The sequence below is a fragment of the Dicentrarchus labrax genome, unplaced genomic scaffold, assembly GCF_905237075.1.
Source record: "Dicentrarchus labrax unplaced genomic scaffold, dlabrax2021, whole genome shotgun sequence".
In the NCBI taxonomy this organism is placed as follows: Eukaryota; Metazoa; Chordata; class Actinopteri; family Moronidae; genus Dicentrarchus; species Dicentrarchus labrax.
In genome coordinates, this window is record NW_026136716.1 from 221793 (window position 1) to 248748 (window position 26956).

The following is a 26956-nucleotide window of genomic DNA, read 5'->3' on the forward strand; positions in this document are numbered from 1 at the left end:
GCAGCAGAAGAAGAGGTAGACCGGAAACTAAACATAGCGGTGGAGCAGCGCGCGGCGGAAGGAGACTTTAATCTGTGTGAAAGTAAACAACAACAAACAAACAACAGCAGGTAATCAAACGGGTCGTTTATCGATTATTTACCGGAGCTAGCCAATCGGTTTCTGTGTAAGCAGGCCGCTCAGCTAACAGGCTAACGTAATGCTAACCGCTAGCCGGCTGCTAACGCCAACAGCGGCTGTAACGGCGGAGGCACGTCACCGCCAGCAGCGTCACCATGGTTACTGTGAGCCCGGTTTAACCCGGCGCTATCCCGGCTGTGAAGAACCGGGTCAAATAACCCGGCTTTATGAACCGGGTTCAAACAGAAGACGTTAGCGCTGCAGCTAACTGTTAGTTAGCTTCACACAATCAGCCAATCACAGAGCAGTTACCGCCGTGCTCTGATTGGTCGACCTCAGAGTGACGTCACCCCGTGGTTTGTTACGGAAACTCAAAATAAATAAAATTCTGTTTCGGTTTATTTTATATAAAACATTATATTATATAAACTATATTACAGTTTACACTCAGAGGATCACTGTTAGTTTATATATTATATTATAATATTAGTTTATATAAAACATTATATTATATAAACTATATTACAGTTTACACTCAGAGGATCACTGTTAGTTTATATATTATAATATATTATAATATTAGTTTATATATTATAATATATTATAATATTAGTTTATATAAAACATTATATTATATAAACTATATTACAGTTTACACTCAGAGGATCACTGTTAGTTTATATATTATATTATAATATTAGTTTATATAAAACATTATATTATATAAACTATATTACAGTTTACACTCAGAGGATCACTGTTAGTTTATATATTATATTATAATATTAGTTTATATAAAACATTATATTATATAAACTATATTACAGTTTACACTCAGAGGATCACTGTTAGTTTATATATTATATTATAATATTAGTTTATATAAAACATTATATTATATAAACTATATTACAGTTTACACTCAGAGGATCACTGTTAGTTTATATATTATATTATAATATTAGTTTATATAAAACATTATATTATATAAACTATATTACAGTTTACACTCAGAGGATCACTGTTAGTTTATATATTATATTATAATATTAGTTTATATAAAACATTATATTATATAAACTATATTACAGTTTACACTCAGAGGATCACTGTTAGTTTATATATTATATTATAATATTATTTTATATAAAACATTATATTATATAAACTATATTACAGTTTACACTCAGAGGATCACTGTTAGTTTATATATTATATTATAATATTAGTTTATATAAAACATTATATTATATGAACTATATTACAGTTTACACTCAGAGGATCACTGTTAGTTTATATATTATAAAAATTATAATATTAGTTTATATAAAACATTATATTATATAAACTATATTACAGTTTACACTCAGAGGATCACTGTTAGTTTATATATTATAATATAATATTAGTTTATATAAAACATTATATTATATAAACTATATTACAGTTTACACTCAGAGGATCACTGTTAGTTTATATATTATATTATAATATTAGTTTATATAAAACATTATATTATATAAACTATATTACAGTTTACACTCAGAGGATCACTGTTAGTTTATATATTATATTATAATATTAGTTTATATAAAACATTATATTATATAAACTATATTACAGTTTACACTCAGAGGATCACTGTTAGTTTATATATTATAATATATTAAATATTAGTTTATATATTATAATATGTTATAATATTAGTTTATATAAAACATTATATTATATAAACTATATTACAGTTTACACTCAGAGGGTCACTGTTAGTTTATATATTATAATATGTTATAATATTAGTTTATATAAAACATTATATTATATAAACTATATTACAGTTTACACTCAGAGGATCACTGTTAGTTTATATATTATATTATAATATTAGTTTATATAAAACATTATATTATATAAACTATATTACAGTTTACACTCAGAGGATCACTGTTAGTTTATATATTATATTATAATATTAGTTTATATAAAACATTATATTATATAAACTATATTACAGTTTACACTCAGAGGATCACTGTTAGTTTATATATTATATTATAATATTATTTTATATAAAACATTATATTATATAAACTATATTACAGTTTACACTCAGAGGATCACTGTTAGTTTATATATTATATTATAATATTAGTTTATATAAAACATTATATTATATGAACTATATTACAGTTTACACTCAGAGGATCACTGTTAGTTTATATATTATATTATAATATTAGTTTATATAAAACATTATATTATATAAACTATATTACAGTTTACACTCAGAGGATCACTGTTAGTTTATATATTATAATATAATATTAGTTTATATAAAACATTATATTATATAAACTATATTACAGTTTACACTCAGAGGATCACTGTTAGTTTATATATTATATTATAATATAATATTAGTTTATATAAAACATATTATATAAACTATTACAGTTTACACTCAGAGGATCACTGTTAGTTTATATATTATATTATAATATTAGTTTATATAAAACATTATATTATATAAACTATATTACAGTTTACACTCAGAGGATCACTGTTAGTTTATATATTATAATATATTAAATATTAGTTTATATAAATTATAATATGTTATAATATTAGTTTATATAAAACATTATATTATATAAACTATATTACAGTTTACACTCAGAGGGTCACTGTTAGTTTATATATTATAATATGTTATAATATTAGTTTATATAAAACATTATATTATATAAACTATATTACAGTTTACACTCAGAGGATCACTGTTAGTTTATATATTATAATATGTTATAATATTAGTTTATATATTATAAAATATTATAATATTAGTTTATATAAAACATTATATTATATAAACTATATTACAGTTTACACTCAGAGGATCACTGTTAGTTTATATATTATAATATATTAAATATTAGTTTATATATTAGAATATATTAGATATTAGTTTATATAAAACATATATAAACTATATTACAGTTTACACTCACTGTTCATCACTGTTAGTTTATATTAGAATATATTATAATACAGTAAATATTAGTTTATATATTAGAATATATTAGATATTAGTTTATATATTAGAATACATCAAATATTATTTTATATATTACTAGAATACATCAAATATTGTAATATAATAATGTAGATAAAATCAGGCACCCAGAGGGCAGCTTTTTACTGAGTGCAGTTAGCTGATAATTAGCTTTGATTAGTTAGTAATTAATAAAAGTAAATAGTTGTGTTTTAAATGCTATCAAAAGATATTTGTTGTTTATTTCTGTGTTTGTTTGTTGGGAGATTATGTCATGCTAACTGCTCTCTCTCCAGGCCCATGGACTCTCCACCTGAAACTCTCACCTGGTTACCGTTGGTTACAGCATGGAGCGCTCTGATTGGAGGGATAGCTCACTGACTGCACTGCCTCCAGGTGAGATCTCGTTAACAGATAATTAACTTAATTATTAATTATATTTTGTTTGTTTGTTTTAGAGCTTGTCAGTTATATTGATTATATGAACTCTGTTCTAATAATAATAATCATTGATTAATAACGTGTGTGTTTCAGATGATGTCACACTCATCTGATGAAGGTAAAAACTCAAACACACCATCAGGTTATATTTTATTCACTGCACTGATAATACTGTGTGTGTGTGTGTGTGTGTGTGTGTGTGTGTGTGTGTGTGTGTGTGTGTGTGTGTGTGTGTGTGTGTCTCAGATGACCAGAGGAGGGCGGAGTCTAGCAGCAGGTGAGTCTACCTGTCAATTATTGTCATTATTAATCAGAGATGTTAGAAGTCCTGGAAGGTCATGAGGTCAGATTCCTCTGCCAACCAAACTTTAATCTGTATTAATCAATTATTTATTCATTCAGTATTGATCAATAATTTATTCTGTATTGATCAATAATTTATTTATTCTGTATTAAACAGAAGATGATGATGTTGTTGTTGTTGTTGTTTTTAATTGATCGTGAGGTGATCATACCTGAGTGTTTCTGTCGACAGGATGTGGGCGGAGTCTCAGCCGGGTCCGTCCAGGTGTCAGGTGCCCAGCAGGCAGGGTTACTGTGGATACTGCAGAGTCCTGTACAGCAACCTGGACCAGGTACACACAGACCTTAATACCCGTCCAATCAGAATCAACGACACGTTAACGACATCATGCGTTTCTTCTCTCAGCACCTGTCCAGCCTCCAACACCTGGATTCTGTCCGGGCGTCCTCCCGAGGGTCCAGCACCGTCTCCTCTGCCAGCAGCAAAACCAAACTGACCCTGCTGGAGCGCTTCCTGCAGGACGTCCTGCAGCACCACCCCCACCGCTACAAGGACCCCAGGTAACTAAAACAAACACACCCCCACCGCCACAAGGACCCCAGTTAACTAAAACAAACACACCTGTTAGCTGGGTATGTTTGATATGTTGACGTGTGTCTCTGTCAGGCCATCTCACGCTGACCTCCCGTCAGTCTCCGCCCCTCCGTTGCCGAGGGAGGAGCTTGATGAAGTCTGTTTCTCGGACGACAGCCGCTCGCTGGGAACCCGTGAACACCTGCCGAGCTCTGACGGCGACGGCCACGTACGCAGCCAATCAGAGAGTGTGTCTGCACCAATCAGAGGACAGGAGGAAGGAGGAACTGCCCCCGCAGGGCGCATACAGACTCCACCCAAACACACACAGACTCCACCCACACAAACACAGACCCCGCACCCTGTCCACAGGAAGGCCCACAGGAAGACGAACAGGAGGAAAACCAGTGACTCCTCGTCCTCCTCCTCTGCCCCAGAGGGGGCAGACCCCGGTGCAGACCCCGGTGCACACCCCGGTGCACACCCCGGCCCCCAGGCCCCCTCAGGGATGAGGCCCTGGCTGAGCTGGCAGAAGGAGAGGAAGGAGGCTCATAAAGAGGAGGCCTTCTCCTCAGATCACAGCGACCCTCTGGACCGGACCATTGAGGAGGTTTGTTGTTATTTTTTGTTGTTTATTAATGATAAAGGAAGGTAAACATGTTGTTTGTGTTGTTCATCAGGTAATCCAGATGTGTTGTCATGGCATCACTTCATGCCAGCAGGAGGAGACAGACAGCCTCCACTTCAGCCTTCCCGTCTCCGTGGAAACACAGAGTGATAACTGGGACTCACCTGTACAGGTAAGAGTCAGTGAGGCTGTGTGGGAGGCGACCTTGTTGTTATTTATTCTAAAGAACCGTTCTGTGCAGGTGGTTTTACAGCGAGGACAAACCCTCGGGGACACACCTGTCCAGGTGAGTCAGATGGAGGAACGCGACCTCAACCATCTGATGGATGTTCAGGTGGACCTGGAGGACCAGGTGTACTCGTGCCAGCTTGACTCCGCCCTCCGTGGCGAGCGGCGAGAAGGGGGCGGGGCCAGGAAGGGCGAGGGGTTCTGGACTCTTCCGATAGAGGAGGTCTTGCCGACCCCGGCACATATCCCAGAATCCTTCAGGGGAAAGACCTGGGCCCAGATTGAACAGGAGGACGAGGAGAAGGTGAACAAACTGGTCCAACAGTTCAGACGGGAGAGATTCATCTGCTACTTCGACAGCGAGTCTCTGGCCAGGTAAGATACACACTCACCTGTACTGTTATATTTATATAAAGGTATAGACTCACCTGTACTGTTTTATCTGCTGTCAGGTATGGTAGGAGGAGCCAAAGCAAAAAGGGGCGTGGTGGGAAGAGGGAGGTGGAGTCAGACACTGGCATCCTGCCCTTATTGGACTGTGAAGAAGATGCGTACATCAGGAGGAGGAGGAGGCGGGGCTTCAGAGTGGCGTCCAGGTGTCAGGTGAGATGACGGGCAGTTTTCTGTATGTGAGTCGCTCTCTGTTGGTTCCTAAATATCACCTGTGTTTCTTCCTTCAGGTGGTCAAAGTCAGTCACAGCACTCAGACCGTCCGATTGGTCGTTCCAGCTGTCCGTCAGCCAGAAGCCCCTCCCACCAGCGTCCCTGCAGCCAATCAGGATGCAGCAGAGAGGACTCCTGATGTGCAGACATGGCGATGCCTGCCACCGTCTTACTCAAAAATCATCACGCCTCTTCAGCCTCGCACCTCTGTGGTCTACCTGCTCTGCTCCCCCTCAGGCCCCGCCTCCAGCGGCACACCTGCACCCAAACGCTGCAGGAAGAAGAGACGTCCGCTGGACCTGCAGGGGTTAAAGGTCAAATACAAACAACTTCCTGTGAGGTTCTACGACCCCAGCAGCAACCGCATCCTCAAGAACCCCCCCAAAGGCTTCCTGTGGCGCCGGGGCTCTGCCCCCTCCAGCCCGCCACCGCCATGCGTCCGTCAGCTGTTTCGAAGTCTGAGTCCAGACCTGAACACAGACAGACCGCTGGGGGAGGGGCCAGCAGAGTCCTCTAGGGTCAAAGGTCAGAGGTCATCAGACGCCACCTTCACCAACAGTTTCCTCCTGAGCACGCTCAGTAGAGTCTCAATCAGGGGGCGTGGCAGGACAACTCAAGCCCCGCCCCATACACCTAACAGCGGGTCAGAGCAGGGGAGGGGGGGGAGGAGGGAAAGGACACGCCCCCCATCCTCCACCAGGAGGACCAGGGCTCAGGCCACGCCCCCCCAGCCAAGGAGAGAAGGCCTGCGCCAGGCTGGACCCGGCAGGAAAGTCCCCGGCTCCACAGGCTCGCCTCACCCTCCCTCACCCCGCCGGGGGAGGACCCGGAGGGGGCGGGGCTGCGACAGGAGTCGAAGGTAGTGGGATACCTGTCCAGGTAGCAGCCTCATTTATAAATTCAGAAATAAAAGGTGCCTTCACTCGTCAGACAGAAGTCAGGACGATCGATGATCCATAAACATTGATCACATTAATAAAGTATCAATGTTAAGTATCAATAATGAGTAATGAGGTGGTTTTCAGTGTCAGTTTATAAACGAGGCTGCTGGACTTATATGGAAGTTTGTTGATGTCAATATTAAAATAAATTTTTTTTTTTACATTTTGTGTGTGCAACAAAAACTTAAATTTATAAATTTCTCCGTCATGATTTTAGTTTGTTTTCCGACATTTTGTTTTCATCATTCAACATCATTCAAATAAAAACAATCATTAAAAGATTTATTTTGTGCTGCAGCATAAACAATTTTAATAATTTTTGATGACTTTTGATTTAAACATTTTAATACATCAAGAAAATAAACATTTGTTTTTAAATATTATAAATCATGAGAATTAAATTTAAACATGCACACGAATGAAAGTGAAATAATGTTATTATAATGTTGGCAGCTGTATGTTTCCATAACACACCTGTCTGTCAGGTGAAGCAGCCTCTGGTACCTTTTGTTCAGTTGCTGTTTGTTGTTAATATCTTTTTATATCTTTACACTTTGTTTATCTAATTATGGGTGAGTTCATGTTGAATAAACAACTTTTATAACCTGATCTTCAGCGTGTGTCACTGTTTGTTCTCACAGCATCCACCAGGTGGTGTATCGAGTCCCCCACCTGGTCTGCAGCCTCCAGAAGCTCCGCCCTCTTCCTCTCACCTGAAACTAAATTAAAGGCATTGTACGGAGGAGTGTGGACTTCAGGTTTAAATGTAAAAAACAGCATTTACATGTAACCATAGTAACCGCCATGTAAACAACGGCGGCGTTCACTGACTGTAACCTAAGTAACCGTTTCCTTCATTTTCTATAAATGTAACACATTTATTCATGATAACTCACCTGTCTGTCTCTCTGTCCACCTGTCTGTCGCAGTCTTCAGTCTCTCCACAGTCTCCTGCAGCAGCTCCGCTGGACTACATATCCCACAATCCTTTTCTTCACACAGACAGGCGTCTTCTTCCTGTTGCTCCGCCTCCTCTGGGCCATCCTGCTGTCTGATTGGACGACAGCAAAAGCTGTCACTGGCCAACACCCCCCCTTCACAGTGGATGTCACATGACGGAGGTAGGTCCTGGTGCATTGTGGGAGATGGAGTTTGTTGTTCTTCCTCGCTCCACTCGTCCTCTGTCATCAGCACCACCTCCTCCTCATCTTCTGTATTTCTATCTGCATCAGAAGTTGGCAAACCGTTTTCTCTCTCAGTGTTCTCCATGTTCTCAGTGTTCTCCACTTTCTCAGTGTTCTCCACGTTCTCAGTGTTCTCCACGTTCTCAGTGTTCTCCATGTTCTTACTGACGCTGCTTTGTTGTGTGTTGTTGGCGTGTTGTTGAGCCTCCATCTTGTTCAGAGCCTGAAGAAGGAAAGATGAACAAATATTCAATTATTAATTTTTTGATATAAATATTTATATATTCATTGTATTTATTATTATTAATTGCAGACTTATTTACAACCTTGTTGAAGTCAGTGCTGTATATACAGGGCAGAGGTCAGTGCTGTATATACAGGGCAGAGGTCAGCCCAGGCACACACACTTCATTCCAACAAAAGCAGGGTCCCAATTAGACGGAGGTCTCCTTTAAAAGCCTCCAATAGAGGCCTGGCCTCACCTGTGTGAGCATTCCCTGCAGACTGAGGTTGTGTTCTCGCAGCGTTTCCATGGTAACTTCCATCTCAGAACACCTGTCCTCCAGGATGCCCTGCTCTGATTGGACGGTGAGCCGCCACGCCTGCAGCTGCTGCTCCAACAGCCTGAAGACAACCACAGAAGAAGATGATGAGGTAGAACTCCAGAATGTCTGTGACTGGTTGATTCTGCTCTCTCACCATTTGTCTCTCTGCAGGTTTCTGACTTCAGTGAGCAGAGCCGACGCCTTCACCTGTCGTCAACAACAACAACAACAACAACAACCACAACTGTTATATTGGTATAAAACACAGGTCAAACCTCTGAGGAAAGGTTACAGAGGTCAGAGGTCACCTGCTGAGCTGGTGTCTCCTCGTCAGTCTGCAGAGCTTTAGAGGAAAACGAGCAGGGCGGTTGCACTGAGGCATCATGGGAAACATCTCTGTTGGAGGTGGGACTGTGACTGACAGCTGAGGCAGCCAATTGTGCTGAGGGATCCGAGGGAGGCGGAGCACTGGGAGACAAAATCCTGATTAACGGGAGATTAACGGGACAAAGTTAACGAGGGTCACACCTGACTCACCTGTTCTGACTCTCTCCTGGCTCCGCCCACATCCTGTCAACCTCTCTCCGTGTGTATCGCCGTGGCAACAGGGCATTACGAGTGCTGTGCACTAACGAGGACAAAGACTCTCTCCAGGTGGGCTGACAGACACAAACTGAAAGTTAAAAAGTTAACCTGTCTGTAGCTATTAGTCTGTCTTACTACCTGCCTGTCTGTAGCTGTGGGTTATTACCTGTGTATAATTACCTGTTTTTACCTGTGTGCTGTTACCTGTGTGCTGTTACCTGTGTGTTGTTACCTGTGTGTTGTTACCTGTGTTGTTGTGTGTTGTTACCTGTGTGCAGAATTCAAGCACTGGATGGTGAGTTTTGTGTTTTCTCGTCTGTCTGTCGGTCAGGAAGCAGCTCTGACACACGTGGACGTTCACACACTTCATACAGCGATACCTGAACACACACACCTGACATAATCCAATCACTGGAGTCTAGTTAACTACAGTCTAGTTAACTATAGTAGAGGCTAGTTAATTGTAGTACAGTCTAGTTAAACCACAGAAGTAGAGTCTAGTTAAACTACAATAGAGGCTAGTTAACTATAGTAGAGTCTAGTTAAACCACAATAGAGTCTAGTTAACTATAGTAAAGTCTAGTTAAACCACAGTGGAGTCTAGTTAAACTACAGTAGAGTCTAGTTAACTAAAGTAGAGTCTAGTTAACTCTAGCAGAGTCTAGTTAAGCTGTAGTAGAGTAGTTAAACCACAGTAGAGTCTAGTTAAACCACAGTGGAGTCTAGTTAACTATAGTAGAGTCTAGTTAAACCACAGTAGAGTCTAGTTAAACCACAGTGGAGTCTAGTTAACTATAGTAGAGTCTAGTTAAACCACAGTGGAGTCTAGTTAACTATAGTAGAGGCTAGTTAACTATAGTAAAGTCTAGTTAAACCAGTGGAGTCTAGTTAACTATAGTAGAGGCTAGTTAATTGCAGTACAGTCTAGTTAAACCACAGTGGAGTCTAGTTAACTATAGTAGAGTCTAGTTAACTATAGTAAAGTCTAGTTAAACCACAGTGGAGTCTAGTTAACTATGGTAGAGTCTAGTTAAACCACAGTAGAGTCTAGTTTAACTACAGTAGAGTCTATTTAAACAACAGTAGAGTCTAGTTGAACCACAGTAGAGTCTAGTTAACTATAGTAGAGTCTAGTTAAACCACAGTGGAGTCTAGTTAACTATAGTAGAGGCTAGTTAATTGTAGTAATGTCTAGTTAAACCAGAGTGGAGTCTAGTTAACTATGGTAGAGGCTAGTTAACTATAGTAAAGTCTAGTTAAACCACAGTGGAGTCTAGTTAACTATGGTACAGTCTAGTTAAACCACAGTAGAATCTAGTTCAACTACAGTAGTCTTGTTAAACTACAGTAGAGTCTAGTTAACTATAGTAAAAGTCTAGTTAAACCACAGTGGAGTCTAGTTAACTATAGTAGAGTCATAAGTTAAACCACAGTGGAGTCTAGTTAACTATGGTAGAGGCTAGTTAACTATAGTAAAGTCTAGTTAAACCACAGTGGAGTCTAGTTAAACTACAGTGGAGTCTAGTTAACTATAGTAAAAGTCTAGTTAAACCACAGTAGAGTCTAGTTAACTATAGCAGAGTCTAGTTAAGCTATAGTAGAGTGTAGTTAAACCACAGTAGAGTCTAGTTAAACCACAGTGGAATCTAGTTAACTATAGTAAAGTCTAGTTAAACCACAGTGGAGTCTAGTTAACTATAGTAGAGTCTAGTTAAACCACAGTGGAGTCTAGTTAACTATGGTAGAGGCTAGTTTACTATAGTAAAGTCTAGTTAAACCACAGTGGAGTCTAGTTAAACTACAGTGGAGTCTAGTTAACTATAGTAAAGTCTAGTTAAACCACAGTAGAGTCTAGTTAAACAACAGTAGAGTCTAGTTAACTATTGTAGAGTCTAGTCAAACAACAGTAGAGTCTAGTTAAACCACAGTAGAGTCTAGTTAAACAACAGTAGAGTCTAGTTAAACAACAGTAGAGTCTAGTTAACTATAGCAGAGTCTAGTTAAGCTATAGCAGAGTCTAGTTAAGCTATAGTAGAGTGTAGTTAAACCACAGTAGAGTCTAGTTAAACCACAGTAGAGTCTAGTTAAACCACAGAAGATTCTAGTTAACAGTTAACTATAGTATAGTCTAGTTAAACCACAGTGGAGTCTAGTTAACTATAGTAGAGTCTAGTTAACTATAGTAAAGTCTAGTTAAACCAGTGGAGTCTAGTTAACTATAGTAGAGTCTAGTTAAACCACAGTGGAGTCTAGTTAACTATAGTAGAGTCTAGTTAAACCACAGAAGATTCTAGTTAACAGTTAACTATAGTATAGTCTAGTTAAACCACAGTGGAGTCTAGTTAACTATAGTAAAGTCTAGTTAAACCACAGTGGAGTCTAGTTAACTATAGTAGAGGCTAGTTAACTATAGTAAAGTATAGTTAAACCAGTGGAGGCTAGTTAATTGCAGTACAGTCTAGTTAAACCACAGAAGATTCCAGTTAACTATTGTAGAGTCTAGTCAAACAACAGTAGAGTCTAGTTAAACCACAGTAGAGTCTAGTTAAACAACAGTAGAGTCTAGTTAACTATAACAGAGTCTAGTTAAACCACAGTGGAGTCTAGTTAACTATAGTAGAGTCTATTTAACTATAGTAAAGTCTAGTTAAACCACAGTGGAGTCTAGTTAACTATAGTAAAGTCTAGTTAAACCACAGTAGAGTCCAGTTTAACTACAGTAGAGTATTTAAACAACAGTAGAGTATAGTTAAACCACAGTGGAGTCTAGTTAACTATAGTAAAGTCTAGTTAAACCACAGTGGAGTCTAGTTAACTATGGTAGAGGCTAGTTAACTATAGTAGAGGCTAGTTAATTGCAGTACAGTCTAGTTAAACCACAGAAGATTCCAGTTAACTATTGTATAGTCTAGTTAAACCACAGTGGAGTCTAGTTAAGCTATAGTAGAGTCTAGTTAACTATAGCAAAGTCTAGTTAAGCTATAGTAGAGTGTAGTTAAACCACTGTAGAGTCTAGTTAAACCACAGTGGAGTCTAGTTAACTATAGTAGAGTCTAGTTAAACAACAGTAGAGTGTAGTTAAACCACAGTAGAGTCTAGTTAACTATATTAGAGTCTAGTTAAACCAGTGGAGTCCAGTTAACTATAGTAGAGGCTAGTTAATTGTAGTACAGTCTAGTTAAACCACAGAAGATTCTAGTTAACTATAGTATAGTGTAGTTAAACCACAGTGGAGTCTAGTCAAACCACAGTAGAATCTAGGTAACTATAGTAGAGTCTAGTTAACTATAGTAGAGTCTAGTTAAACTATAGTAGAGTCTAGTTAAACTACAGTAGAGTCTAATTAAACCACAGTAGAGTCTAGTTAACTATAGTAAAGTCTAGTTAAACCACAGTAGAGTCTAGTTAAACTACAGTAGAGTCTAGTTAACTATAGTAGAGTTTAGTTAAACCAAAGTAGAGTCTTGTTGACTAGTGGTCTGTGTTGGCTCACCTGAGTCCGGTGATGGGGAAGGTCTTGCAGGTGTGGCAGCGGACGCTGTGACTGACGTTCTGACTGATGCACAGGCGATACAGAGTGGGTAACCACAGCAACAAGCGTGGCTCACTCTGCAGCCATGATAACACATGTTGTTCACTCGCCGTCGGGGTCAACACCTGTAAACACACGGAGTCAGCGTGTCGTCATGACAACCTCCAATCAGCTGCGGCCAGGGGTTCGTTGTTTTCTCACCCCGTTAAAACACGACTTCACCGCTGCCTCTATGCCACCGAACACACCTTCTTCCTGAACCGCCGCAGGAACCTGAACACACACACACACACACACACGTTAGAGGGAGGAGAGGGGCATGCTGGGAAATGTAGTTTGTACTGTTGTTACCTGGCTGAGGTCCTGCAGTAAAAACCTGAGTCCAGACCTGCTGACTGATCCTGAACTGTAGACAGCCACCAGAGCTGCAGATAGACAGGTACACAGTCAAAAAGACAGACAGACAGGTACTGACCTCTGTATTTGAGCAGCAGCCTTTCAGCACACAGACAGGTACACACAGACAGACAGACAGGTACTGACCTCTGTATTTGAGCAGCAGCGTTTCAGCACACAGAGCAATCAGAGCAGTTTGAAGAGAAGCAGCTGAAACACAACCAGCCTGAGTCCTGAAACATAAACACATAATTATACATAGACATTATTCAGGTACAGATTGTATATGTATTATTATTTATATATATTTTCAGGTACAGATTGTAAATATATATATATTCAGGTACTGATTGTATTTATATTCATATTTATATTTATATTTATATATGGGGCTGCTGTGGCTCAGAGGCAGAGCAGGTTGTCCCCCAATCGGAACGTTGGTGGCTCGATCCCCGGCTCCTCATGTCACATGTCGAAGTATCCCTAAGCAAGATACTGAACCCCAAAAGCTGTGCAGCGGTGTTCGAATGTGTATGAATGAGTTAGTTTCTGTTCGATGGACTTTACCATCACTGAGTGAATGTGGCACGTAGTATAAAAGTGCTTTGAGCGGTCGCAAGACGAGAAAGGCGCTATACAAGTACAGGTCAATTTACCATTTACTGTCAGTTTATGTTCTGATTTAAGTTGTTTATCTGTAAACACTGAGATTGGTCAGTGTTTATTTACAGTATGCTGGATGCAGCTGCTGTTGTGTTTCCTTGTTTGGCCTCATGGTGGCGCTGTTGTCTCACTCTATGTGACTGGTGTTACTACTAACATTAATAACATATCGCAGTAAGCAGCTAAATAGAATTCAGCCATTTTATTATTGGAACTCCTGCTTGTTTGAAAAGAACCGTTATTGTTTATCATTACTAATACATTCTGACTGACCTGTCGTACAGTCTGAACAGCAGACTGCACGTCTCCTCTGGAGCCTCCACAGTCACATGACCTGGCACTTCCTGTGACACATTGTGGTACATCCTGTTCACAATCTGGGTCACTTCCTCTCTGTTAAGCCCCACTTCGTGACACAGTTTAGCCCCGCCCACCAGGGAGCGGAGGGCCGCTGTGATGTGTCGAATGGACACGACGTCCACTGAGGGAAAACAAACACACTGCAGTCCACTCATGTGCAGTACTTATATAATAACAACAACAACAACAACAATCATAATAAAGGACTGACTGTGACAGAGTTTCTGCACAGACACAAGCTTCATGGACACTCTGTAGACGGATGGACGGATTTCATTGAGTCCTTCTGAAAGAACCGATAAATAAACATCAATAAAAGTATTTAACAGTATAAAACCAGCAGAACACAGTTTACCACCAGTAGAGAACCAGTAGAACCAGTATATAACAGTAGAACACAGTATTGGACCAGTATAGAACCAGTAGAACACAGTATTGGATCAGTATAGAACCAGTAGAGAGCAGTATAGAACCAGTAGAACCAGTAAAACACAGTATTGGACCAATAGAACCAGTATAGAACCAGTAGAACACAGTATTGGACCAATACAACCAGTATAGAACCAGTAGAACAAAGTATTGAACCAGTATAGAACCAGTTTAGAACCACTAGAACAAAGTATTGAACCAGTATAGAACCAGTAGAACACAGTATTGGACCAAAACAACCAGTATAGAACCAGTAGAACACAGTATTGGACCAACAGAACCAGTAAAGAACCAGTAGAACCAGTATAGAACCACTAGAACAAAGTATTGAACCAGTATAGAACCAGTATAGAATCAGTAGAACACAGTATTGAACCAGTATAGAATCAGTAGAACACAGTATTGAACCAGCATAGAACCAGTAGACCCAGTATAGAATCAGTAGAACACAGTATTGAACCAGCATAGAACCAGTATAGAACCAGCAGACCCAGTATAGAATCAGTAGAACACAGTATTGAACCAGTAGAACAAAGTATTGAACCAGTATAGAACCAGTATAGAACCAGTATAGAATCAGTAGAACACAGTATTGAACCAGTATAGAACCAGTATAGAACCAGTATAGAATCAGTAGAACACAGTATTGAACCAGTATAGAACCAGTAGAGAGCAGTTTACCGATGCTGTCCAGATCCATGATGATTTCGGGTGACGTCGGTCTAAAAACACAAACTGAACAAAACAAATATGTTTATTAATCAGAACAAATGATCAATAATAATAGTAATAAAGATATATATATTGATATCAACAGAAACAGACAAAATATTGATAAACAGAAACAGTCAATATATTGATATCAACAGAAACAGTCAAAATATTGATATCAGAAACAGTCAATATATTGATAAACAGAAACAGTCAATATATTGATAAACAGAAACAGTCAAAATATTGATATCAGAAACAGTCAATATATTGATAAACAGAAAAAAACAATATATTGATATCAATAGAAACAGTCAATATATTGATATCAACAGAAACAGTAAATATATTGATAAACAGAAACAGTCAATGTATTGATATCAACAGAAACAGTCAATATATTGATTAACAGAAACAATCAATATTTCAATCAATCAATAGAAACACAAACAGACTCACCGGCTTCCTCCTCTGTTGGACTTTAAACTGATCAACTGCAGCTGCTAAATTATTGATGAAGCTTACTGCTTCTCACCTGTCAGCTCCACTCACCTGCTGTCTGCGGACCAATCAGCAGCAGGCAGAGTGCTGACATCACTGTCACTGAGCTGAGGTCTGTTTAAAGAACAAAAACATCATGAGAGAGAGAAACCTCACATTGTGACACTTGTTATTGTTTATATTAAATATAATGATTATTAATGAAATATTAATGATTATGCTCATTGACCTTTGACCTCTGCCAGGAGATGGGCTGAATCTTACTGATTTCTTGGTTCATGGTTGCAGTTTGTGTTTACTGTGTTTTCGATGATGATGATGATGATGATGATGATGCTGATCATCCACTCTTCAGTCCTGTTTCTGTTTCAGGAAGCTGAGCGAGCGGCTGATCTGAATGAATGTTTAATGAGCATGGTGTGATGATAAGTGTTTGAATGCGGCTGCTGTGCTGGAGCTGTGAACTCTCTGTGTGTGTTGGCTGCTGACCTCCTCTGCTCTTTGTTTGGGACTGAACTGAAGCGGATTGTCTCTGGCTCTGAGCTCTCTTTGTTTCTGGGTCGTTCAAGGACAAAACAACAGGAGCTTTTCTTCTTCTGCACTGAGATAAACGCTAAAACACACAGAGCCTGTCATCTCCCACCTTCATCACATCATCACATCATCACCAGGCTGTGGGGATACTTGGAACCACACTAACAGGCTACAGTCAGCTGTATTCTCAGCTAAATGCTAATATCACCAAGCTAACAAAGTGCAGCTGAGGCTGATGGGAGTCTGTAGTTCTGCAGGTATTTGCTCATGAACCAAAGTGTTGGACAGATTCAAATGTTGACCTGATGGTGGCGCTAGAGGGAAAGTCAGAGGATCAATAAAGTTATTACAATTCATCCTGAATGTCTGAACCACATTTCATCACAATCCATCCAATAGTTGTTGAGATATTTCAGTATTCCTGTCAAAGTATCAAAGGAATCCAGACTACTGATACATCCACGTGAGACGAGTGTCGATGTGTCTGTGGATAAATGTGTAGTTCAATGTCCATGGGACACTCCAGACCCTCAGCCAGAGAAAACAAGTCTCTAAAGTTCAGCAATGATACAAAGTTTCATTCTTTATCCTTAAAAGGAAATACTCAGAGTACCGTCAGATGAACCTTTAGATCCTTCATTCAGACACAGAAGAAAAGTAGGAACAATATCTAAACGTGAATATAGAATAATTACAATAATACAAAATACAAAAGAGATTAAATGTAATTATTTCAGGTCAGCATAGAAAACAAAATCTATCAGTGGTAGACCGACCAAGGGTTTATGATTCAGCCACAGACAAACGCAAGAGGATGCAAACGACCACAAAGAGACTTAAAACCAACACAGGGAGACTAACAACCTCAATTAATCGGGTACAGTTGAGTCAAGATCGTTCACGTATCAGTTGAGTCAAGATCGTTCAGGTACAGTTGAATCAAGATCGTTCAGGTACAGTTGAATCAAGATCGTTCAGGTACAGTTGAGTCAAGATCGTTCAGGTACAGTTGAATCAAGATCGTTCAGGTACAGTTGAATCAAGATCGTTCAGGTACAGTTGAATCAAGATCGTTCAGGTACAGTTGAATCAAGATCGTTCAGGTACAGTTGAGTCAAGATCGTTCAGGTACAGTTGAATCAAGATCATTCAGGTACAGTTGAATCAAGATCGTTCAGGTACAGTTGAGTCAAGATCCCACAGTATTTGGAATTATAATCATAGTATTCAACACCCTCTGATCTCATGTTAATTCAGAACGCTGCAGCACGAGTACTGACAGGAACTACAAAAAGAGATCACATCTCTCCTGTACTAGCTACTCTGCATTGGCTCCCTGTAAAATGTAGAATAGAATTTAAAATCCTCCTCCTCACCTATAAAGCTCTTCATGGTCAGGCCCCTTCATATCTTAAAGAGCTCATAGTACCCTATTACCCCACTAGAACACTACGTTCTCTGAATGCTGGGCTACTTGTGGTTCCTATAGTCTCTAAAAGTAGAACAGGAGCCAGAGCCTTCAGTTACCAAGCTCCTCTCCTGTGGAACCAGCTTAACATGCATTCCATTAATGCATGTTACTAACTTCACTTCTTCCCCGGAGTTCTTGTGCTTTCTCGTCTCGCAGGTTCTTATCGATATCGATATGACATTGTCCCCGTGCACGGGCGCCGCCAAACGTCTAAGCCACGCCCCCCAGAATCAGCCCCCAAGACACGTAAGGCGCACATGTACGAAAATTGCTACGCATGTGTATCATGATAAAAGAAGCAGAAAAGCCTCTTGGACCCATGCCCCAAAACCCACAGGATATCTGCAATTTCAATTTTTAATTTTCATCATTTTGTGGTCATTTTTTACTTTTTGGGCTTGTATTTGAACGAACTCGTCCTAGGGAATTTCTGGGATCTGCTTCAAAATTGGTCAGTACAGTCACAAAATGGTGCTGAATGAACGCTGTTCATTTTTTGACTATACGTTGAAGGGCGTGTCCGTGGCGTGCCGTCAAAGTTGGCCATTTTGAACGAATGTCACACTGTGATGTCATTTTTGGCATTTCAGGGCTTCTATTTTAACTAACTCCTCCTACAGGTTCTATTGGATCTACTTCAAAATTGGTCAGTGCAGTCAGTTTTTTTCGTCCAACATTGTGCCCGTGGCGTCCCGTGGCATCCAATTTCAAACCTTCGCCATGAAAGAGGGATTCATCATAACTTCTGCGTACATGATCCGACTGCAACGAAACTTCACATGTTTGATAAGAGTCCCGCCCTGAACACGTCTACATGACAATATTCAGTAAAAGTGAGAGCGCCACCTAGTGGTGAAAGGAAGTGTCATTTTTTTATACTTTCATGTTCTACTCCTAGCAGGATGATCAGATCCAGCTGAAATTTACTTATGAAATGCAAAACACATTGTTGATGATATGTGATGAATGTGGTGAGTGGGCATGTCTGTGGGGTGGCGGGAAGTTTTGATGTACTGCCACAAAACACGAATTCGCTATAACTTGAGTGTACATTGTCCAATCGGCTCCAAACTTCACATGTCTGATAAGAGTCCCGCCCTGAACACGTCTACATGACAATATTCAGACATAATGATAGCGCCACCTACTGGCAACAGGAAGCAACCGCTGCATGGCCATTTTGAGCTGATTTACGTGAGATTTTCATGTCGTGGTCCGCACGTGTTACGCCGGCACGTGACGCGGCCGCAGCACGCCCCGAGTTGCGTGGAGTGCGAGGTCCTGTCCATCGCTGCTTGCAGCTTTAAATATTATTATTATTATTATTATTATTACTACAGTTACTATTATTACTATTGTCACTGCTCATTGTCCCCCATCGTTGCTGTTGTCGTCGTCATCATCTTCTTCATGTTCATCATCATCGTCACTACTATTAGTGTAGTTGTTGCTGTGCACCTGTCTGTCTGTCTGTCTCTCTGTGTCTCTCTCTCTCTCTCTCTCTCTGTCTCTCTGTCCCACCCACCTAGAGCCGAAGGGTCTGTCCTAGGCTTCTGCCTCTTAAAAGGCAGTTTTCCCTTGCCCCCCTTACAAAAGGTCTTGCTCATGGTGGTACTGTTGGGTCTCTGTAATTAATGTTTTAAAGAGTTCGGTCTAGACCTGCTCTATTTGAAAAGTGTCCTGAGATAACTTCTGTTATAAATTGGCGCTATACAAATAAAATTGAACTGAATTGAATTGAATGTTTAGTGTCGTCTAACATTCAAAATTATTAAAATAAAAACAAGAAACAATGAAATGATTATTGTAATTATTTTCCAGCATGCATCATCAGGCTCCTCCCAGTGGGTGTGGCCTCTTCAGCTCCACTCAGCTGTCAGTCAGAGACAGTGTCCCCACTCTGTCTCTTCTCTCCTCAAAAACCACAACAAAAGTACTGCTGAGCTGGAGTATTACTGTGACTGCTGCTGGGTGAGTTATTCTGCCCTGAACAGACCTTCTGTTGCTCAGTGGAACAACTGTTGACTGTTTCTGTGCGGCTGTGCACTGATTCCAGATGAGTGTGTGAGCTGTGCTGAGGTGAAAATGAAGCGCTCTCTGGGGATCTGTCTGGTGATCTGCTCCGCTCTGATCGGACTCGGTACGTTTGATTCTATATGTTATTTCGCTCTAACTGATCCCACTGAACCTATTTAATACTTTTATTGATTGTTTACTGATCACCAATAAAATACCATACAGATACTCATTGTGTGTCACTGGTCAGTAATCAATATTCTATGGACTCAGATTTATGTGAATATAACAAAACTTATTAAATATCACTAAGTTTTATATATCAAAGATATTACGTAATAGAAATTGACATAAAATAAAACTCTAATTTCAAAGTCAACAATCATTAATTGGTCTTCTGTTGTTTTATAATCCAGATCAGACTTTCACTGTTTGATCATATCAACATAAATCTGATTCCCTAATAATATTGTTTCCATTTAATCCTAAAATTATAAGTTGTGATAAGAATTTAGGTTCCTCTGACCCAGAAGATGATTGATCCCTCAGTCCCTGTTGGTACAAAGAGACATTTGGGGCCAGAAAAGAAAAACAAACTCTGCCTGGAGCTGTAAAACATATTGGAGCTTTATAATGCAAATACCTCGCTGCAGATTGGAACAAACGTTGGTTAAAGAAAACTAATCTGTCCATGCACTGTTCTCTATTTTGATATTTGTTTGTTGGATTTGGACCCATAGCTCGCCTAGTTAGGGAGACCCAGAAATTCATTGCAACTGAGGTTCAACAGAATAAAGAGGATAATTTCAGTTACCCAGATGCTTTTTATTTGGAGTGTAATAATGCGACAGTAATAATAATAATGGTAATTCATTTCCATATAGTAGTTTGTGAAAACCACAGGGAGCCTACCCCTGGCCTAAATCCCAACCCCTCCAGAACCGACTGGAACCCGTTCTGAGTTTAACCCGTAACCTGAAGTCATTCAAGACTCTAAATCTTTTGTCACTTTCGGATGAAATGTGTTTCAGGATCAGCCATTCGGTGTTACAGCTGTAAAGACTACACCGCCAGCTGCTCCAAACAACGAGACTGTAGCTACGACGACGCCTGTCTCACACTCAATGAGAGAGGTACCTATACCTGCATTTGTACTTCTTCCTGTACGGCAACCATAGAGACTACTGCCAAACACTTCCTGTTCACAGCTTCCATTAGCTTCCATTAGCTTTAAACTCTTCAGTGCTTCTACTGAGATTCCACTGTTTCTATTGTTCTGCTGTTTGCTGTGCAGGGGGGATGACGTACCGTCAGTGTCTGAAGTACTCAGACTGTGAGTACGGCCGACTGTCCCAGATGTTCCCCCAGGTAACAACCACTCTACCTGCCGTCCTAACGATAAAAGATATAAGGACATACAGCAGGATAGTATCTTGAGGAGATAATATCCTGATGTATGCCCATCCAGTTAAAGGAGAAAAGTCCTCAGACAACGACAGACAAACAAATTACTAATGAGTACGAGTTGAGCTTTAGATTCCTTTATGATGTAAACAACCATAAGGATGAGTTTTGTCATGTGATCAGATAAACTATATATAAAACAACTGCATGCTCATCCTGAGCAACTCAGTCTGTGGAGCCTCAAGCCCTATGAGCTGTCAATCACAAGGTAGCCCCGCCCTAAACCATACCATGCTTTATGGTCTGTTTTACCCTAAATGGGACCATCAGTTACTAAATGAACATCAAGCTTTATGGAAGAAGACTGAAACCAGTGACTGAGACAAGAAACTCATCAGGAAACTGTTTACTCATTCTCCATTAGCGTGAATGGGATCAGTTTATATTGCAGCCAGTGGAGCTCCCCCTGCTGGTCCTCACAGAGAATGTAGGTTTATATAGTGTATACAATATATATAATGTACGGAATCTATGTATTTATATAATACACAGAATCTATATTTATATAAGGTAAAGAATCTATATATTTACATAATGTACAGTATCTATATATTTATATAATGTATAGAATCTATATATTTATATAATATACAGAATCTGTATATTTATATAATGTACAGAATCTGTATATTTATATAATGTACAGAATCTGTATATTTATATAATGTACAGAATATATATATTTATATAATATACAGAATCTGTATATTTATATAATGTACAGAATCTGCATATTTATATAATACACAGAATCTATATTTATATAAGGTAAAGAATATATATATTTATATAATGTACAGTATATATTATTTATATAAATACTGTCATTGTATAAATATAAAGACACTGTCATTAATCCTGACAGATATAAACAAGAAATTAGTTCAGCTACGTTGACGATTATTAATAACAATACAAATCAATATATGGGCTCAGTCTCAGCAGGTGAGAGATAAGATCTGTCCCGCTGGACTCAATATATAACAATATATATATATATATATATAATATATATATTTAATGATATATAATGTGTGACAGATCTTACTCATTTATGCTTAATAAACTGTATTTCATTTCCACAAGTGATTAATTCATGAATTTGAGGCGTCAATATGGAGGAAGGAAGGAGCCTCTGTGATGACGTGTTGTTCAACCTGATCAATAACTGTATTGATAATTTCCAGGTTTCCAGTTTTACCTTCAAGTGCTGCAACTCTGACCTGTGTAACTCCGCCCCATCCTCCACAGCGACCTCTGTGATTGGTCTGCTAGCCTCGGTGGCCGTCATGTGGTGGTGCATCCATTGATGCTGCTCTGTAGTGCCGCCCTGTGGCTGTAAACAATAACAACAGCAGGTTGAGCTTCTCTAACGCATTCATTCACCAACACTTTACTCAGTGTAGAAACACGAAGGCTTCTTCACCTTTTCTTTGTTTTTAAAGAACATGAACACATTATTTTACAGGTCCAGTAGTTTATCAGTAATAAATCTATAAAGTTTCCTGGACAGAACGATCACACACATTTATGTTTTCCTGTCTGTATTAGAGTCTCTTCATGACTTTTATTGTTATTGTCAGAATAAGTTGATAATAAATGTTTGTTTTTATCAGATTTAGAAAGGAACGAAATGAGTAAAATCATTTAAAGCCACATCAAGAATACTTTATTTACAGAAACTCTATTATTGTATAATTTAAACTACACAGAAAACATGTTTATTCTGTTTTTATTTACAGGAAACTGCAGCTTTAACTCCAGACCTTTCAAAATAAAGTGTTAAAAATTATGCGAAGCTGCTTCGCTCTTTAACTCAACAGCTTCACAACAATGTATGTAAATGAACATTAAATCAATAAATGGTGACCAACTGGAAACATACGGATTCTTTCTGATTGATTGATTGATTGATTAATTACAGTGTAGTGTTTATTTTTATTTTTTTATTTTTTACAGTTTAGTTATATATAATATATTTCAATTCAATTCACTGTTATTTGTATAGTGCCAATTCATAACAGCTTTTCAAATAGAGCAGGTCTAGACCGAACTCTTTATAACATTATTTACAGAGACCCAACAGTACCACCATGAGCAAGACCTTGGAGACAAGGGCAAGGAAACACTGCCTGTTAAAAGGCAGAAACCTAGGACAGATCCTCCGGCTCTAGGTGGGTGGTCGTCTGTCTCGACCAGTTGGGGTGAGAGAGAGAGAGAGAGAGAGAGAGACAGACAGACAGACAGACAGACAGACAGACAGACAGGTGCACAGTAACAACAGTATTGGCAATGGCAATCTAGCAGGACCATGGCAGGAGGCTCCACCAGGATCGATAAGAACCTGCGAGACGAGAAAGCACAAGAACTCCGGGGAAGAAGTGAAGTTAGTAACATGCATTAATGGAATGCATGTTCCAAAGCTGGTTCCACAGGAGAGGAGCTTGGTAACTGAAGGCTCTGGCTCCTGTTCTACTTTTAGAGACTATAGGAACCACAAGTAGCCCAGCATTCAGAGAACGTAGTGTTCTAGAGGGTTAATAGGGTACTATGAGCTCTTTAAGATATGAAGGGGCCTGACCATGAAGAGCTTTATAGGTGAGGAGGAGGATTTTAAATTCAATTCTACATTTTACAGGGAGCCAATGCAGAGAAGCTAGTACAGGAGAGATGTGATCTCTTTTTCTAGTTCCTGTCAGTACTCGTGCTGCAGCGTTCTGAATTAATTGGAGCGTTTTAATGGACTTATTGGGGCAACCTGATAATAAAGAGTTGCAGTAATCCAGCCTTGACATATAAACATATATAAACATTGTCTCTGGTATTTAAATTATTATAAATGTATTTATATAAACATATATAAACATTGTCTCTGGTATTTAAATTATTAATGTATTTATATAAACATATATAAACATTGTGTCTGTTATTTAAATTATTAATGTATTTATATAAACATATATAAACATTGTCTCTGTTATTTAAATTATTAATGTATTTATATAAACATATATAAACATTGTCTCTGTTATTTAAATTATTAATGTATTTATATAAACATATATAAACATTGTCTCTGTTATTTAAATTATTAATGTATTTATATAAACATATATAAACATTGTCTCTGTTATTTAAATTATTAATGTATTTATATAAACATATATAAACATTGTGTCTGTTATTTAAATTATTATTAATGTATTTATATAAACATATATAAACATTGTCTCTGTTATTTAAATTATTAATGTATTTATATAAACATATATAAACATTGTGTCTGTTATTTAAATTATTATTAATGTATTTATATAAACATATATAAACATTGTGTCTGTTATTTAAATTATTATTAATGTATTTATATAAACATATATAAACATTGTCTCTGTTATTTAAATTATTAATGTATTTATATAAACATATATAAACATTGTGTCGCCGAGAACATCCGGGAACTATCTGACGGATACGTGAGTCACGTGACGCTCAAGCGGTTTGAACGTCAGTTGTTGAGACTGTTAAATTAATGGCTCTGGATCTGGTCCAACATAGTCCGGATTCCTGGGAGGAGTCAGCTGTACAGTACTTCGAGGACAGGAACTGAGGAAACCCACGTTAAATCCAGACCGTAAACCAGACCCGGACCCTGAGACCTGGCGCTGCCCGCCGGAAGGAGCCGATTTACGGACAATATTTGATCAGGTGTGTGTGTGTGTGTGTGTGTGTGTGTGTGTGTGTGTGTGTGTGTGTCCCGCGGAGGGCGGGACGGAAGCCCAGAGGATCCCTGTTAATACAGCGTTGTGCTTCCTGTGCTTTAGGTTGCTGTATAAATATATATATAAATATATATAAAGTAAAAATGTTGTTGTTCACTAAAGCCCGTTTTAGTCCGTGTTCCGGTGTATGACCATATTTGGTAGTGGCTGTGTTACTTTGGTGATTCCCACAGGAAGCGGACTGACTGATAATCACGTGGTTAACGCCCTGCACTGTTTGTGAGTCACCTCCTCAGCCAGAGGATCAATAACTAGTTAGTCTGGAGCTAAATCAGCTTCTAATGTAATAACCAACTACCTCCGGGCAGAGGTCTGTAGTCTGGGTGGGGGTCTGTAGTCTGGGAGCGGGTCTGTAGTCGGGGTGGGGGTCTGTAGTCTGGGCGGAGGTCTGTAGTCTGGGTGGGAGTCTGTAGTTTGGGAGCGGGTCTGTAGTCTGGGTGGGGGTCTGTAGTCTGGGTGGGGGTCTGTAGTCTGGGAGCGGGTCTGTAGTCGGGGTGGGGGTCTGTAGTCTGGGCGGGGGACTATAGTCTGGGTGGGAGTCTGTAGTTTGGGAGCGGGTCTGTAGTCTGGGTGGGAGTCTGTAGTCTGGGCGGGGGACTATAGTCTGGGTGGGGGTCTGTAGTTTGGGAGCGGGTCTGTAGTCTGGGTGGGGGTCTGTAGTTTGGGCGGGGGACTATAGTCTGGGCGGAGGTCTGTAGTCTGGGTGGGAGTCTGTAGTTTGGGAGCGGGTCTGTAGTCTGGGTGGGGGTCTGTAGTCTGGGTGGGGGTCTGTAGTCTGGGAGCGGGTCTGTAGTCTGGGTGGGGGTCTGTAGTTTGGGAGCGGGTCTGTAGTCTGGGTGGGGGTCTATAGTTTGGGAGCGGGTCTGTTGTCTGGGTGGGGGACTATAGTCTGGGCGGAGGTCTGTAGTCTGGGATCGGGTCTGTTGTCTGGGTTTTTTATTATATATTAGTGTATATTATAATAATAATAATAATAATAATAACAACAATGTGTAATAATTATTATATATAACAGTGTATATAATAATAATAATAATAATAATGTGTAATAATTATTGTATATAACAGTGTATATAATAATAATAATAATAATAATAATAATAATGTGTAATAATTATTGTATATAACAGTGTATATAATAATAATAATAATAATAATAATGTGTAATAATTATTGTATATAACAGTGTATATAATAATAATAATAATAATAATAATAATGTGTAATAATTATTGTATATAATAATAATAATAATAATAATAATAATAATGTGTAATAATTATTATATATAACAGTGTATATAATAATAATAATAATAATAATAATAATAATAATGTGTAATAATTATTATATATAACAGTGTATATAATAATAATAATAATAATAATAATAATAATAATAATGTGTAATAATTATTATATATAACAGTGTATATAATAATAATAATAATAATAATAATAATAATAATAATAATGTGTAATAATTATTGTATATAACAGTGTATATAATAATAATAATAATAATAATAATGTGTAATAATTATTGTATATAACAGTGTATATAATAATAATAATAATAATAATAATAATGTGTAATAATTATTGTATATAACAGTGTATAATAATAATAATAATAATAATAATAATAATGTGTAATAATTATTATATATACTAGTGCAGTGCCCGTAGGAAGTATGTATTGCTATAGAAAAGTGTGAGGTTAAGTAGCTTTTTCATTGATGGCAAATGAGGTTGTGTTTGAAGGTGGGACGGCAGGGACATTTAGGACACATTATTTACTCCTGTAATATAGGCCAGCATACATCAGAGAGAG

The 26956-nt window shown here is 38.5% G+C and overlaps 3 protein-coding genes across 12 annotated transcripts in view; 2 read left to right on the forward strand and 1 right to left on the reverse strand.

The window, feature by feature from the left end:
* Positions 1-9563, forward strand: zdbf2 (zinc finger, DBF-type containing 2). 8 transcript variants are annotated; one of them, XM_051428076.1, is made up of 15 exons: positions 1-110; positions 3469-3568; positions 3707-3785; positions 3824-3890; positions 4149-4248; positions 4323-4477; positions 4584-5100; positions 5171-5290; positions 5360-5721; positions 5799-5949; positions 6027-6888; positions 7592-7716; positions 7880-8071; positions 8701-8788; positions 8851-9563. In XM_051428076.1, the coding sequence occupies exons 3-11, from the start codon at positions 3707-3709 to the stop codon at positions 6870-6872; spliced, it is 2397 nt and encodes a 798-aa protein (XP_051284036.1). In that variant the 5' UTR covers positions 1-110; positions 3469-3568; the 3' UTR covers positions 6873-6888; positions 7592-7716; positions 7880-8071; positions 8701-8788; positions 8851-9563. The 8 variants fall into 8 exon arrangements, with proteins under 8 accessions (XP_051284036.1, XP_051284034.1, XP_051284033.1 ...); XM_051428074.1 differs by having other exon boundaries at positions 7880-8788; XM_051428073.1 differs by having other exon boundaries at positions 8701-9563.
* dytn (dystrotelin) overlaps positions 7219-26956 on the reverse strand; it is a 23734-nt gene continuing 3996 nt past the window's right edge. The window contains exons 1-16 of one of the 3 annotated variants that reach the window (XM_051428081.1): positions 16086-16166; positions 15908-15970; positions 15326-15379; positions 14427-14501; positions 14129-14336; positions 13340-13425; positions 13148-13221; positions 12998-13069; positions 12758-12921; positions 9533-9644; positions 9217-9338; positions 8988-9147; positions 8834-8886; positions 8617-8758; positions 7847-8357; positions 7219-7669 (exon numbers count right to left, since the gene is read on the reverse strand). In XM_051428081.1, the coding sequence (XP_051284041.1) occupies positions 7563-7669; positions 7847-8357; positions 8617-8758; positions 8834-8886; positions 8988-9147; positions 9217-9338; positions 9533-9644; positions 12758-12921; positions 12998-13069; positions 13148-13221; positions 13340-13425; positions 14129-14336; positions 14427-14501; positions 15326-15379; positions 15908-15950 (1983 nt within the window). In that variant the 5' untranslated portion in view covers positions 15951-15970; positions 16086-16166 and the 3' untranslated portion in view covers positions 7219-7562. The other 2 variants (XM_051428082.1, XM_051428083.1) reach the window with 2 other exon arrangements.
* Positions 19683-26956, forward strand: part of LOC127378939 (uncharacterized) — a 9915-nt gene continuing 2641 nt past the window's right edge. Inside the window, exons 1-6 of the mRNA XM_051428321.1 lie at positions 19683-19832; positions 19918-20001; positions 20909-21010; positions 21172-21245; positions 22529-22642; positions 24900-25049. Of these exons, the coding sequence (XP_051284281.1) occupies positions 19947-20001; positions 20909-21010; positions 21172-21245; positions 22529-22642; positions 24900-25049 (495 nt within the window). The 5' untranslated portion in view covers positions 19683-19832; positions 19918-19946. The remainder of the gene's footprint in view (positions 19833-19917; positions 20002-20908; positions 21011-21171; positions 21246-22528; positions 22643-24899; positions 25050-26956) is intronic.